Source organism: Austrofundulus limnaeus, unplaced genomic scaffold, assembly GCF_001266775.1.
Source record: "Austrofundulus limnaeus strain Quisiro unplaced genomic scaffold, Austrofundulus_limnaeus-1.0 Scaffold350, whole genome shotgun sequence".
Lineage (NCBI taxonomy): Eukaryota > Metazoa > Chordata > Actinopteri > Cyprinodontiformes > Rivulidae > Austrofundulus > Austrofundulus limnaeus.
Genome location: NW_013952752.1, coordinates 135,579 through 152,035, shown reverse-complemented (window position 1 = coordinate 152,035; position 16,457 = coordinate 135,579). Strand labels below are relative to the sequence as shown.

The 16,457-nt window shown below is 39.9% G+C and overlaps 1 protein-coding gene across 3 annotated transcripts in view; it reads left to right on the top strand.

The window, feature by feature from the left end:
• kirrel1a (kirre like nephrin family adhesion molecule 1a) overlaps window positions 1-16,457 on the top strand; it is a 73,330-nt gene that overhangs the window by 44,503 nt on the left and 12,370 nt on the right. For all 3 annotated transcript variants that reach the window (XM_014022945.1, XM_014022946.1, XM_014022944.1), the window contains exons 3-10: window positions 1,782-1,931; window positions 2,015-2,172; window positions 2,293-2,443; window positions 6,808-6,913; window positions 9,959-10,107; window positions 10,194-10,321; window positions 13,040-13,166; window positions 15,632-15,732. In XM_014022945.1, coding sequence (XP_013878399.1) covers window positions 1,782-1,931; window positions 2,015-2,172; window positions 2,293-2,443; window positions 6,808-6,913; window positions 9,959-10,107; window positions 10,194-10,321; window positions 13,040-13,166; window positions 15,632-15,732 — 1,070 coding nt within the window. The remainder of the gene's footprint in view (window positions 1-1,781; window positions 1,932-2,014; window positions 2,173-2,292; window positions 2,444-6,807; window positions 6,914-9,958; window positions 10,108-10,193; window positions 10,322-13,039; window positions 13,167-15,631; window positions 15,733-16,457) is intronic.

Here is a 16,457-nt window from a genome sequence, read left to right as displayed (position 1 = left end):
CACACACACACACACACACACACACACACACACACACACACACACACACACACACACACACACACACACACACACACAGGGTTGAGCGAACAATAAGGCTCAGCTCTGAGGATGCACATGTACACAGCAGTGTAGAATTTCACGTGTGATTTGAGCTGAGAGGAAACACGATCTGCACCACAAATTGTAGTCCGTTTGTGTCCTTTGAAACGCTGCTGTCACAAAGCATAAACACACACTGTGCTGCTAGAAGAGAGCATGGGCGCCACCTCTTGGTTGGAATGCAGAGCCACGGCACAGCTGGACAGGGAAAATGGACCAGCTGTGAGTTAGTGTGTGTGTGTGTGGATGTCTGGTCCGGTGTTTGTTTTGGTACACAACAGTCGGTATCATGTGGCCACTCATCTCACCGGTGGCCTTTGGGCTGAGGTGGAAAAGAAAAAGACAGGTTTCTGCCTTGGTTATAGCACAGATGTGATGTTTTCTAACCAGCTGCCTGGTGTCACAGACCACATGTTTATTTGGCCAGCTTTGGGCATGTGACATGTGGGTGGTTAGCATTTAAAGGTTTGAAGAAGAGGAGGAGCCAGCAAGCATCAGATGGGGGGGAGGGGGGAGGCTTTTGGACACCGTATTAGTTCTGGAAATATTAAGGCACCTAATGATTGAGTGATGAATGAATGAATCGTGCATGAGTATAATCTGGTTACCAACACATCTGTGCCATTACCAGGTTTGTGATATTTATCATCTCTAAAACTGCAGAGACAGGAATACAAATTTGCAAAAACAAAACAGTAAAAAGAATTTAAATGGGTTAAGAAATCTTTCACACAGTGAGTAATTAGTTTTAATCATACAGATAAAAAAATACTCTAATAAACACGTTAAACTAGAGGAATCACAATTTCTGAAAAACAGTATGAACGATGGGTGCCTAATGAATTTGCTGAAATATGCTGAAAAAAGCTGAAAAGGGTATTGAAGCTAAAAGACATAGAACATGAGCTGAAAACTAAAGGAGAAAAAGGCTAAAAGTAGCAGAATGGCAGGTAAAAGCTAAAAGTAGCAAAAGATTAGCTAAAAGATAAAAGTAGCAGAAAACCATCTAAAAGAATTAAAAGACAAGCTAAAAGCAAACATAGCGGAATGGTAGCTTGAAATAGCCATGACTAGCTTAAAGGTAAAAACAGAAAATGTCTTGCTAAAACCCAACAAGCAGGGGAATGATAGCTAAAAACTAAAAGTGACAAAAGGCTAGATAAAACTTGAAAGTAGCAGAACTATAACTAAAAGGTAAAATTAGAGAGAACCTATCTAAAATGTAAAAGTAGCAAACTGCTACCAAAGTATAAAAGTAGCCAAACATTAGCTAAAAGATAAAGTAAAAAAAAAATACCTAAAAACTAAAATGACCAAAAGCCTAACAAAAAACTAAAGCTAGCTAAAAGCTAAATGTAAAAATCTCCCCATCTCCTGAATGAGCAGAAGGCTTTTGTATATGAATGGGTAAATAGCACAAAGCACGCAGATGTAGTAAAATTTACAGAAATAAAAAAAACATTAGTGAATATGAAATCAGCATTCACACATTTACAGTGAATTTACAGATGTTTTGATGTGAAGAAATGGCTCAAAAATTGATAAAGAGCCTGACAATCTGCTTCTAGAAAGGTCTGGATTATTAGAATGAATAATGTGTAGAGAACTCTACAAACTGAACATCTGCCTTTGTTTCTTGGAAATGACTGCTCTTATTAAAGTGTCTGTGTGTGTCTCAGCCTGGCCCAGGTACCGTGTGCTGCGGGTCCAGGAGCTGGGTCAGTACAACCTGGAGATCCTGTCGGCAGAGCTGTCTGATGAYGCGCTGTACGAGTGCCAGGCCCCTGACGCTGCGCTGAGGTCCAGGAGAGCCAAACTCACCGTCCTCAGTACGTCTGTGTTCTTGTGTGTGCATCGGTACACAATATGAGAGACGGTGYCTTTTTAACCGTGCCTTCGCTCCCCCCTCCAGTCCCTCCAGATGACCCAGTGATCGATGGGGGTCCAGAGGTGCTGCTGAATGCGGGTGAGTTCTACAACCTGAGCTGCGTGTCACGAGGGGCCAAACCGCCTTCAACAATCGAGTGGCTTAAAGACGGTCTGCCTGCAGAGGGGGCCGTCAGTATCACTGTGAGTTCTACACACACACACACACACACACACAAGTTAAACACACTCATTAACTGCTGAACAACACTTTGGGTGTTTTTTACATCCCCAATCTGTTCCTATTTGTGTTCTGATCACCAGGAGGTGCTTCCAGACAGGAAGAGGGTGACCACGCGCAGCTACCTTCCTATCCACCCCATCGACACGGACACTGGAAGGAACTACAGCTGTGTGGCCACCAACACGGCTGTTCCCTCCGGAAAAAGCACAACCGTCACCCTTAACGTGCACCGTAAGGCATTTACTAATGACAGTTTTCTAAAGCTAAAGCCAAACTAAACTCCTGGGGCTCGTTGCACAAAAGTGGGACTTTGGTGTAATCCTGGATGAATTAATCCTTGATTCGGTTGCACAAAAGAGGTGGACTTTGGTCCAAACCGGAAATAGTGTCAGAGCCTGGCATGCTAACCCTGCAGTGCCAGGACTCAGTAATGACAGGGCTCTAGAGTGCGACCAATTTGGTCGCAAATGCAACCTGATTTCCTAATAGTGCGACTAAAAAAAATGTCCGGTCGCACTGGTGCGACCAATCGTTCGAGGGGGAGCGGTCGCCCGCTGAAAAAAGTTTCCATGTTCCATAAAAATAATCCAGCAGTATCAATGGTCGCCCGCCAACAGTCTCATCTCTCCTAATAACACTGCACTCTGCTCGCAGCTCCGCTCCACATCTCCCGCGCTCACACACCTTTGTTGTTCTATCCTCATGGGGACTTTGCATTGGCTTCCATTCATTTCACAGTCAATTCTGTAGCCAACCATAACCTCCCAGGTAGCCTACACACCTGACCCAAACCCTAACCCCACCAGGCTGTGTGTACCGGGGAAATGGTCAATAATTGTTCCCACCATGAAGCAAAAATCTGTACACACACACACACACACACACACACATGCATGTGTGCGCGCGCATGCATAGCGAGTTTTTTTTAACCCAGATCGGAGTCTGAAAAACAATTCTTTCTTGTTAGCTGGAGATGAGAACAAGATGTGGACGGTTGCTCACTCGTCCATCTTGTTAATTTAACAGTCGGGGTCTGAGCGCTGCAGATCATTTCAGCAGGACAAGGAAGTTCACCTGTATGGCAGGCCACTTTTGCACTTAATCGACTTCACCACACTTACATTCCAAGTATCTGAAATAGGATCTTCTGGGTCTCAGGAGGATAAAACTAGACATATTAGATATTTAAGTGAAATAATATAAGATAATAAGATTCACCTAATGTAAATGAAATTGCTGACTTTTATGTGCTATTATTAAAAAAATCTGCACAACCTTTTAATAAATATCAGTAATATTTCTGTTATTAATCATTATTCTCTGTTCATCATTCTGGTTTATCCAAGGCCAAAGATCCATAGAGTTGTACAGGAGTTGTCCATCTGAGGGACAGGTGTCTAAAGAAATTAAACCATGAAATGTTTAAGATGTTTATAAGACTTTCAGCCCTTAAACATTTGCACTTAGAATTTTATAGAATCACTTTAAATACTTTTCAGTAAGTTAAATGTCTACAATTCTGGTTCAAATAAAGAACTTCATGTTTACTAGATTGTTAACTAATTATTTTGAGTTAATGTTGCCTTAATGAACAGTGATTAAAAAACTAACCTGTAAAACTCTGATGTTAAATGCGACGTGTTTGAAAATTCGGGTGCACCTAACTTTTGTACTGGTGCACCTAACTTTTGTGCTGGTGCGCCTAAGAAAAAATGTTAGGCGCACCGGTGCAACCAGTGCAAAAAGTTAGTCTGGAGCCCTGAATGATAATAACCTGGTTTCAAAAGTGAGCGACCGCCCCACTTGCAGGATTAAACATCAACAAACAGATTTGTTATGGAGGGAATATCGTAGATGACACTGAACAGCAACCTTGTATTTGGTTTAAAACATATTGAAACCTCAAAGAGGCTTTCTAAAGTATTCAGTTTGTTTTATGACTGATACGAGGCAAACATTTATACCTCGGGCTGCACTTCAGCCAGGCTGAGTTCTGCTTCATGCCTCTTTTCATCCAACTCTGCCAGCTTCATTTCTGAACGTGTACCATGTGAGCGGGAACTGRTCATTGAAACAAGGAGCGTGACCAGAGCAGTGCAGGTAGTTTCACCACTGAACTGAGGCGGACGTTTGTTCTCCCCACTCTTCACTGGTGGTTAAAGCAGGTTTTGTGGGGCCCAGCCGTTGGCTCAAGGTGCTGACTCAGCAACGCCCGAAGCCGGTGCTGCAGAGGCAATGGAGGATAGAGTGGTTCCAGTTTCTATGGCTGTGTCCAAATTCAGAGGCCGAATTTATTGGCCGCTTATGCCATAGCGTCGCACTGGAGGACGTCCAAATTTGAAGACTCCTCGATGCGGCCCACAAATGTGTCCATCTTTTTCCCAGATTTGAGGGACAAGTCTGATGGATCCTTCTCGGCCCACCATATCCCAGGATGCATTGCAGGCCGACCGAAGGTTTTTTTTATGCTAGTAATGGCGGACTAAATGAGAGATTCTAGTCAGAAATCAATTGAGCTGATATAGTGAAATAAATATGCATGTATGGCAGGTCCCTTAGTTCTTCTAATATTGCCTTTAATCTAATTTTGTTGTTTTTATGATATATATAATACTAATATATTGATATTTTGCTAATTTCTATCTGTTTTTGCCTCTGTTTAGCTTCGTCACGGTTATACGCCTGGGTAAAGGCGGGAATAAAGCAGAAGGCTAGACCATCTAAATTCACAGCCACCTTTTTCTGGTCTTTGCGGTTGACCAAGGACCCAAACCCTGGTAGGCCGGGTCCTTCGAAGGACCCAGCCCCTGATTTTGGACAAAGCCTAAGTGTTAAAGTGATGTGAGCATCATTGCTAACATGGGCTAATATTCAGAACAGTTACGACCTTTAATCAAACTGTTCGCTATTCCAACTCCCGACTCGCTACAGAGGCGTGTCTCTGAGTGAGAGGATTTTATATCCAGACATGGGGGCTGTGATAAAGGCATGTACCATTATAGCCTGGTTAAAACCAGACCCTGCCCTTCACTTTGCTTCGTACAAGGGTCTGGACTTGCTGCATAGAGAATCGATTCTTGCAGGAGGCGTGGCCTCTGCTGAAGCATATATGTGTTGTCGGTTGGAAGGAGGCTAAGCTAAGAAGCTAACTGGAAATCGCGTGTGCTGTAAACAACCCTACTGAGAGGAGAAAAGTACCGAGCTGAACGAGACGACTGTAAATGAGAGCTGCTGCTTTGTCAGACAAATTTAATTTAATTTGAAGCCTTATCAACACAGACTGGCTTCATTCACTTCCTCCACTGCCGTATGCTAAACTAACTAGCAGACACTGCGCAGAACATCGACGTCGTTCAAAACTCCTCCTTCTGTTTGCTGATTGGCCCAGGTAAAATAAACTACAAGCAGACACTGCACAGAAAATTGACGTTCTGTTCTCTGATTGGTTTGGCTAAAAATCTGCCAGTGAAATCCATCTCTATGGAAGAAATCCCAGACGGAGCAGAGAAGTGAAACTAGAATTGAGAGGAGCTGCGTAGGAAGGCAAGGACCAGGCTAGTACCATTATAACCAATAGGAAAATTCAACTGCAGTGCCACTGTGGAGCCCATAGAGGGCAGCACTACGATGGGTTTAGGCCAAAAATTGCAGAATTAAAAAATTTATATGAAAATATCACAATTTGCACAGAAATATAAAAATATTACCCTTACGGTGCAATTTAGACAGTTTATTTGCCAAAAAAAATTGACTTAGGGTTTAGTTCCTCTTACATCTTTCTTCTGTCTGTTTGTAATTTATTTAAGATCTTTTTTGCAGTCAAACTTTTTCTGCTTATTTTATGTTATTTTACCTATTCATATGTCAAAAGGTATATTAGATATAGACTTTCAGTGTTTGTGACTTTTATTATTTCCAAATTTTTGTCTTTATTCAAAATAAAATTGCCTTTAGAAATTAGATTAGATTAGATTACATAGACCTTTATTGTCATTGTACAGAGCACAATGAAATTACAGTTCAGAACACTGAAAACGCTGAGATCACTTCAGTTTTATTCAAAAACATTCTCTTATAAACTGGCTTCAGCTTCAACGCTATATTTTTTGTCTTGCTTGTTATGCCATTTGAAGTTTTATCTACGATCTAAAAAAAAAGAAAAAAAAGAAGTTTTATCTACAATTTTGTTCATTTTAGGTTTGAGCAACAGTTTCGCTAATTTTAGCTTTTAGACACCTTTGCTATTTTTACCATTTAGGACATGGAGGTGGTTGGTGTGAGGACAGAGGATGCAGGGAAAAAGTCATATAAAAGACGTTGACTCGCTGTGGTGACCCCTGAAGAGGGAACAGCCAAAAGAAGGAGAAGCTAATGCTCAGTTCATTTGATCTTTTAGCAGCAGTTTTGCTCATTTTAGCTTTTAATTCATGCTCATGCTTGTGATCTGCCCGTTTTAGGTTGTGCTCTGATTGTTTGAGCCTCTATTTAATAATAATGCATCACATAATTGTACTCACTGAATAAATGTATTTATATTTTTATATATGTGTATCATGTATAGCAGTAAGGTTCCATGTGAGTTTGTCTCTTTCCAGATCCACCAACAGTGACCTTGTCCATTGAGCCTCGCTCTGTCCTAGAAGGGGACAGAGTCACCTTCACCTGCCAGGCTCATGCCAACCCTCCCATTATGGGCTACAGGTTTGTTTTATTCTCATTCCTTTAGGGCAGGGGTCTGCAACCTTTACAATCAAAAGAGCCATTTCTGCTCTTTGTCTCACTAATAAAATGTGTCCAAGCCACAAAACAAACTACAACTGTGATTATCAACTGGTGGTCCGCGGGCCTTTTCAGAAACCTTCACGGTCAGTGGAGCTGACATAAAACTAAAAAATATTGCTATTAATATTATATTATTTATTATTATACACATCAGGACAAATAAAAAGATCATATTCATGTAAATAAGAAAAATACTGTATATTGTTTATACCAAATTTCATAAAAACTAGTACTACTGAATTATTCAGGCATTTTTTTCCTTCTAATTCTTATTATTATGTAATCTTCAAACTCTTTAAAGGTAATTCTGATGGATTTGAGAAAAATAAGTTGTATTATTTAAGTAAACAGCAGGCTAGCATGAGCTAACATGTTTTACTTTTTTATGAGTAGTATTGATCACATATTTGCATACAAATTGATTTCTGTTGTGGGTATAAAAACAAACAAAAAAACCCCCCTATTTATTCTGTTATGTTTGATCACATTTTCAAAGAGCCACTGCAGAGGGACCAAAGAGCCACATGTGGCCCCCGAGCCGCAGGTTGCAGACCCCTGCTTTAGGGCCTAAATTACAGTTTTTGTGACTGATCTACTCTTACTAACTAAAAATTATTTTAGCTACTCTTGATTTGTTTGGTATTAATATCCAAATGTAAAAATGTAAAACATTAAAACCTTTGGTAATCAGTTTTTATTGTTTTGTTACTTAGCTGCACAATGAAGAACGGTGAACAAATAAATAAATAAATAAATAAATAAATAAATAAATAAATAAATAAATAAATAAATAATAAAAATCTCTTTTAGTGTCTTTACTGAACAAATGTATTATATTTAGAAAACATAACTACAATGAGTTCTAAGTATGCAGCTTTTATGGTAATCTATGTTGTTGCCTTGCTATCTAGATTTAATAAAATCTTTGTGTTTTATTATAGGTAATATCTCCACAGAAAATATTCCAGAGTAAATAGGTCACAAAATGCTTTTAAGTAATTCTAAAAATAAACTATATTTATGGTTTGTGATTTGTTTTTATAATCAAACCCTATTTACTTCTTTACAACTTTCTGTGACCTGTGTGGAGGGCTCCTTGGTCAAATGCACACATCACTTTTCAGGTTTAGATTTTTATCAGGATTTAAAACAACACATTTTCCACTTTTAACTATGCTAGTTTGAAGTATTAGGTGGTATATTTTTTTACTTATAAGCAAATATAAAATGCAATGAAATTCCTGCCTGTAAATTAACAACAGAGAAAGAATACTTTTGCACCTTCGGCTTGATGTCTAAAATACATTTTTAAAATGTTAAAGTGTTGAAGTAAGACAAAGAAGTACCATCACTGTGTAAGAGTGGTCTTTAAGTTGGCTGAGAAGGAGGTCTCTGCAGTCACTAAGTAGGAGTTTCTTACTTTGTGGGAGGAGTTGACTCAAGATGTGATTGGTCAGATTGATGGTGGAGTTTGAAGAAGCTAGGGGGCAGCAGGGAGTAGCTTGGTTGAATCGGGCAGAAAGCACCTGTATTTTTAAAATATAATAAATTTTATTCATAACTTGAGACAGGACGGTTCTAGCTGCACGAAATTTGAATGCCATACGTACCATTACTTCCTCTTTTAGGTTGCCCCACAAAAGTCAATCCGACCAATCACGGTTAGGGAAGACTCCACCCACACACCAACTCCGCCAAAAGGGCCAACTCCGCCCACAGGACAACATGTACTGCAGAAACCCCTACTTGGATTGATTGGTGACAAGTGTGGGCGTCAAGGCGGGGTGTTAACGGAGCGTCCATCAATGTATCATGATGTATAATCAAAGAAAATTTAATTCATTTGTACCCCCACATTTACCATGAAATATTAGTTCACCCACTGCAAAAAGGTATGAATCAGGGCCCCAACAATAACCAACAAAAAGAGGGGRAAAAAAAAAAAACAAGGGGACTTTAAGCCCCGCCTGCAGTCACTACATACACATGACACGACACCTAAGAACCACAGCATCCAAACCAATAAGTCAGGTGATGGGACACATGACCCTCTATGAACAATAGAGCTAATCAAGCCTATTGTTAGGTGATGGTCCTCTGTTGCATGTGACTAACCTGTTTGTCCACCATGTGGAGGCAGTGCTTATAAGGCTGAGTTCACCTGAAACTCATCAGACTGAAGAAGTCTCTTGGAAGAGAGACGAAACATTTCACTAAAGAAGAACCCATCCAGAGGACCTACTTATTGTTTTTTTTTCTACCTGGATTACTGAGATTCATCAGGACATTCACCCAGTGCTGTTTCTATCATTTACCAAATAAATTCATTCCACTTGATTTATAGAATACTAACATCAAGTGTTTTCCTATGTAGATGAATGTCTAACAACCTGTTAAAAAACACCAGAATGCAGGAAATGGCATTTGCTTCTTTCAAAGTTTTCAGGGGAAGGATTCCCAGACCCCCCATCACTGGGTCTCCCCAACATTACAAATACTTCTGATGCCAGTAAAATATGTAACAATGTAAGGATAACTGATGGTACTCCATGTGTAAAGATACAGAACACATTAAAAATGTACTGTTGCAGAAGTGCAGATAGTTTGGGTTCTTGTTTTTTGTCTCTGAACGTCACAAAATCAGTGATATTATCTGTAAAATTACAAACTGAACATCTGTTAGCAAATCCATAACTTTATATTGTCATAGTTTTTAAATTGTCATTTTTACAAACACATCATAAAATTTCTGTTATACGCATTAGTTATGTTATAAGTACAGATATTAGATATTTTGGTGTGCCACCCCAGGTTTTTCAGTGGCCTCCCCTGAAAAAAATTTCTGCAGGCGCCACTGATGTTAAATAAAAACTAAAACAACATTTTGAAAGCTTTCTAAGTTTTCTTAAAAAGAGCTATAAATATCTGCTGTTTTAGTCCTGTAACAGCTTCTTTGTCTTGCAGGTGGGCTAAAGGTGGTGTGGTGCTGCAGGGCGCCAGGGAGAGTGTGTTCACCACCAAGGCTGACCACTCCTTCTTCACCGAGCCCGTCTCCTGTCTGGTTTTTAACGCTGTTGGAAAGACCAACGTCAGCATCTTGGTGGATGTTCACTGTGAGTCAGGCCTCATTCTTATTTCTTTCTTAGCTGCACTCCTCAAAACTAACCGTGAAGATCTCTGTCTCAATCTCTGCCTCCAGTTGGTCCCATCCTGCTGGTGGAGCCGCAGCCAAAAACAGTCGATGTCGACTCTGATGTCACCCTCAACTGTAAATGGGCTGGAAACCCCCCGCTCACCCTCACCTGGTTCAAAAAGGGTTCCAACATGGTAAGAAGCTGAGAGCCCTCCTTTTCTCTTTAATAACTAAAGCCTAATGTTATAAGCACGAAATTTCTCCACATCTTCACTCGAGGTGTTTTTTTCTCTAGAATTTGAAAAAATTTAGGAAAATAGGAAAATTCTGTTACATTGGTACACTATAGTATCAATGTAAAAGTTACAGACAATGTTTTTAACTACAACCTCAAAAGAGTTGAAACTTCTTGTTAAAATGCAAATAAAATACATTTTATTCACAATAAAACACAGTAAACATATCAAATGTGAACTAAGAAAATGTACCATTTTTTTTGGAAAAACAAGGTAACTTTGAATTTGATGGCAACAACAACACATCTGAACAATTTTATTAAAAAGAAAAAAAATGCTTTTACCTTTCCAGATGTGCTTGCCAAAGACATAGTTACTAATGCACCCCAATACAATCAGAGAGGCGGGATTTTGAACTGTGTTATTATAACAGACGGTTATATATAACCCTTTGGAGTAAATTGACAAGCCCAGTCTCTATGTAAAGCTGTCAATCTGAGTTTTTAACTTCAACAGTCATATTTTGTAACTAACTAGTATTTAGTTATTGACTTTAAAATACACTATAACCATTGCATATTAAATAAAAGTTAACTGGACTGGCTACACAGCTGTGGTGTCAGAATAAAGCTCAGAGCTGATTGGCTGATTCTGGTCAATCAATCATGTGTACCATGTACAGGTGGAACATGAGGGATTTACTACACATTTTGGTCTTTGGAGAGTCTATAGATGAACCCAGTTGGTCAAAAGACATGTCAATCGAAAGAAGTAAACCAATTGAATTGTTTGAACAGCCTATTATGAAAAATAAAAGTCCCAGGTAGTGTGGGTCTGGCTATAAAGAGGCAGGAAGTAACCACAAACTGGGAATGTACTGCGGACGGTACATTAAGGGTTAAATAAGCTCTGACCCAGAAAAGACGCAGTGTTTCTGGATACGTATTTGTCTTTGCATGATCGAACCTTAAGCAGCAAACTGTGTTTACAGACGATTTGTGGAAGTGTTCCTGAGCCCATGCAGTGAAATCCATAAACAGAATCTGCCCTGTTTTTATTGCCTTGGGCCAGAACAGCCTGAAGATTACAGACATCTAATACTGACTTTCAGCCTTATCCTTTGTTTGCATATTTAAAAGTTGCCCAATTTTCTTTTCATGAACATAATTTTGAAATTGTATCCCTATACTTAGACACATTTTCTCGCATTCTGGTGAAGCTCCGCCTATCTTTACATCTGAGAGATTCAGCCTCTGTAAAACACTCTTTATACCCACTCCTCTGACTGACCTGTTGCTAATCAACCCATTTAGTTGCTAAAAGCTCCTCCTGCTTCATTTGGAGGAGTATCTTACTTTTACAGCCTTTTGTTGCCTCTTTTTTAAAGGGGCAATATTCTGTGTTTCTCAAGCATATATTTAAATACTACACCATAATAAGGTATCTATGTCACCTTTAGTTGTTATTAAAATGCTGTTTTTATGTTTAAATAGAAAAATAAACATCTTCTCATCATTTCCTCTTCTAAACGCCTTGAAATTGGCCTCTGTCTCTTTAAGAACCTCCTTCGCTTCTGCCTGGCCCATTTTGGTGCTGGGGGGGGGGGGGGTGGCTGCCATGATGCAGTTTACTTGGCATCTGAAAATACATTTCCTCAAAGGTATTTTTAATCTGAAAAGAGGTTCACTGAGTGAGAACTAATGTTGAGAGCTCAGCAGACAGTTAGGTTTCACTTTCACTTTGACCTGAGAGCCTGCAGGAGTCATGGGCGGGGTGTGTGGGGAGGGGGTCCGCTCTGCCACGAGGAAGTTCGGCTTAAAGACACGTCCCAGGGGAGTTTCTGGTACCAAAAGGCGTTTCTGGTCCCCGCCTGTCATTTTGCTCCTCAGCATGGCTGCCTAAAAATGCAGCAGGATTTCTCAAACATGCATGAATGAGTCAGAGCAAGGCTTTGGGCATGTTTTTTATGAGAGTGTAACATTATAACATGATATAAAACTAAAAAAAGTTGATTTTACATTATATTGCACCTTTAACTACTCAATGTAATTTAGGATTACATTATAAAAAAGTGCCTTAATTTTTATATGTAAATATATTATATGTTTAAACTATATTTAATTGTGAGTAAAATGTTTTTATAACATCTGAAAATCAATCATTGTTTTAATTTACTTTTTTTACATCCAAGTTTTTTCAGAATTGGGGTTTTGTAATGAAAGTAGTGAAAAGGTTCAGAAGGATTTTAATAAATGTCAGCAGATGATTTTCCCAAAGGTTAAATTTACAGATGGCAAATATGGCTCAAACATCTGCATAAACATAAGAAAATTTGGAAAAGGTATACATTTTCAAAATGGGGACCGTGTAGGAACCTTGAAGGAAGCAAATTAAATCTGCTTCACTTCAAAGCCACCCACGTCTGTATAATCAGGTTTTTCTCTCTAGGTGGCTACATATTTAACCATCATTTCCTCATAGTTCGTCTTCCTGATGGATGTGGTTGCTAGGCAACTCTAAAGCCTTTGTGATGGGTTAAAAGCTGATTTGGATGTTTGAATCAGTACTCAGACAGGGTCGAAGCCGTAGGAGACACGCAGGTGGACTTGGCTTTAATTTCTTCTGTTTGGCTTCAGCACCTCTTTATATTATTTTTTTGTCTCCACTTCACCGCAGGTTCTGAGTAACGGCAATCAGCTCCATCTGAAGTCGGTGACCCAGGCTGACGCCGGGCAGTACGTGTGTAAGGCCATCGTCCCGCGAATTGGAGTCGGAGAGACGGAGGTCACGCTCACGGTCAACGGTCAGGAGATGTCCCCACATGTTCATCTTATGGTCCTCGTACTGAAAAATGTTTCACTTTAATGTCATTCATCAAACTGATGAAATAGTCCAGTGTGAAGTGGTAGACAAGTTATTTAACCCCAACTGGTGCAATGAGTTGCTTCTCTTCTTAAACAACCCTGTGGAAAGACACATCCCGCGGTCATGGAAAAGATGTCAGTCTGTTTGAGAAGGATCAAATCATTGGCTAACTGGAAAAAAAGGCTTACATTAGCTAGGGAGCATAAAGGTTGGACTCTGGAGCAATGGAAGAAGGCCATGCGGTCTGATGAGTCCAAGTTTACCCTGTTCCAGAGTGATTGGTGCATCAGGGTAAGAAGAGAGGCAGGTGAAGTCCCATCATGCCCAGTGTCTACTCTACAATCCTGTGGTGGCAGTCCTATGATGTGGGGTTGCTGCAGTTGGTCAGGTCTAGGTTCAGCAGCAGTATGAGCTCAAAGAATGAGGTCAGCTGACTACCTGAATATACTGAATGACCAAGTTATTCCATCAATGATTGTTTCTTCCCTGATGACATGGACATATTCCAAGATGACAATGCCAGGATTCATGGGGCTCTTATTGTGAAAGAGTGGTTTAGGGAACATGAGACATCATTTCCTAACACATTCTCACTCCCGACTCRTCAACGTGTTGATGCTTTTCCAAGGTTCCCTCTGCATCTTATTTTGATGCGTCCGGTAACCCCCGTCATGTCAGTCCTTGCCACCCGCCGCTTTTCCAGGTTGCGCCACCGGGGGTCTTTGGGTCGGGGGTCGGAGGTTAATATGAGGGATCAGGATTAATGGTTAATTTTAGGTACTGGGGTCAGGGATAGGATGTCTACGGCGAATATTAGGTAATTTTAGGCTTTGGAACACGTGGTTGACGTGAATTTCCTACATTTTCCAAAAATGGTTATTTTAGGTACTAGGGTCAGGAACAGGATGTCTGAAGTGAATAAAGGTAATTTTAGGCTTTGGGGCGGTAGTTTTTGGGAATTTGCTACACTTTCTGAAATTATGACAACAGATTCCGCCCCGTCTAGTCAAAAACTGATGCAAGGGGTGTACCGAACGCATCAAAATCAGACGCAGAGGGAACCTTGGAAAAGCGTCCATATGTGACGACTTGGGAGTGAGAATGGGTTGCATTTTCACGTCATAAACCCTGGATGAATTTTAACGGACCCTACAGAAAATAACTGTTAGATGTTCATCTATGACTGATTTACATTTGAGGCCAATCCAATTCAAGATGGCTGCTGCAGCAAACTGACCTTAAAAACATGAAAAAGGTTATAACTGAGTCAGTTTTACAGATACTGAGCTAAAACTTGGTGTTGTAGAAGTTAGACATTCACAACACACTCCAAGCACTACTTATTGCTCAAAAATCCTAAAACTTCAGCATAAACTATTCAAGTCAGTCCAATTTTTCTGTTAGTAATATATCTGAATTGTAATAAATCTTAACGTAATAAGTGGTAGTATATCTACGAGTCATGAAAATTTGTACTCAATCAAATTCAAGATGGCTCTTCCAGCTAATCATCATTAGCCAACACAAAATGACCAGAACACTAGTTTAACAAATATTCAGCTAAAATTTTATGATAGTTACTGATTCAGTCACAACACAAGGGAGTGAGATTTGTACATCTTTTTTCACAGTTTGACCAAAATGGTGCTAACTTGGTCGTTTCTTAACGTAACCTGCCCGCAGGCTAAAACTCTGGTATGAAAGGTGGCGGGCGATATGTATTCCTTTCATAAATACCTGTCAGCCTTTAATATTAACCAGGATTCATTTTTGGGTACYACTTTACAATAAGGCTCCCCTTATAGATGGCTTATAAATAGTTAYWAATTCATCTGTAAACACTTTATAAATCATTAAGAAGTGTTTAATATGCCTTAATTAAGGATAAGAAAGAGACAAAACTGTCTGGTTTCTTGCCAAATAGTGAGCCAAATCTGTTCATGTTCTTATTACATCTAAAGGTGCTACATACTGTATATTAAACATTTCAGGCTAGGTTTCTGCACTGTAAGGAAAATAATGTATTGGAATAATAACGCAGTAATACAGTACAATATTATATGTAAAATATGTGTTTACAATACATTATTGTGTTTACAAGGTAGAAACCTAGTCTGAAATGTTTAATGTAGCAGCTTTAGCTGTAATATTAACAGACTTGGCTCACTATTTGGCAATAAACCAGACAGTTTTGTCTATTTCTCCTTAATTATTGCATAATAAACACTTCTTAATAATTTATAAAGTGTTTACAGATAAATTAATAACCTATCTATAAAATATTTATAAGCCCTCTATTAGGGGAGSCTTATTGTAAATTGGTACCCATTTTTGTAACACAAGCAACTCCTCAGCTTTTACTGTCTTTATCACTAACATTTTGTCTGATCTGTGCTCTCACAGGCCCACCCATCATTTCCAGTGATCCCGTCCAGTACGCTGTGAGGGGGGAGAGGGGGGAGGTGAAATGCTACATAGCCAGCACACCTCCTCCAGATAAGATCGTAAGTGCATGGAGAATGTGAAAAATGTTCTGGCAAGCTTCAATGAAAAAACTCCAAATGATGGCGAAGCATGAATAATTCAGACAGAATAATTCAGGACAAGAAAAAGCTTTGGTCACAAAGAGCTCCTGGTTGTAGCTTTTAGGCTAACAGCAGTTTGCATTTTGYTCACTCTGTCCCTGTAAATGGCTCCACTCCGGCATGCTGAATAATGTCCCCCTTTTTTTCCTCCTGAGTGGTGACTCACCCTGGAACTCTCTCYGAGTCTTTCACCGTCTCGTCACATAAACAAACCAGCGCCAGCCCCTGATCCACTTGGATTTTAGCTCTGCATCAGTGCTTAGCCAGGACAGAGCGCAGCGGTGGCACTTCCTCTGTGAACTGATCCGTCCTGACTCCCGCCTTCCTTAATGCAAGCGGCGACGGCTGGAACAGGAAGAGATTTATAAAATATAAAAGGACCAGAGAGGAGTCGTCGTTTCAGTAAACGCCACAGCCAGGAGAATCTGCCTCTCTCCAATAAGTGGGCCGATTATAGGAACATGTGGCCTGATGCATAATTAACTCAGCTGAGTACAGTACTCTGAATATTACAGCTGCTTTTAGTGGCTCCAAAAGGTGGAAGATGAGCAATGTTGTCGCCAGCTCAGTCRCCTACCATGCTGCTCCACCTCAGTCCAGACAAACATACAAACTGTTGCTGCTCTCAGGAACTTTTGAATTTT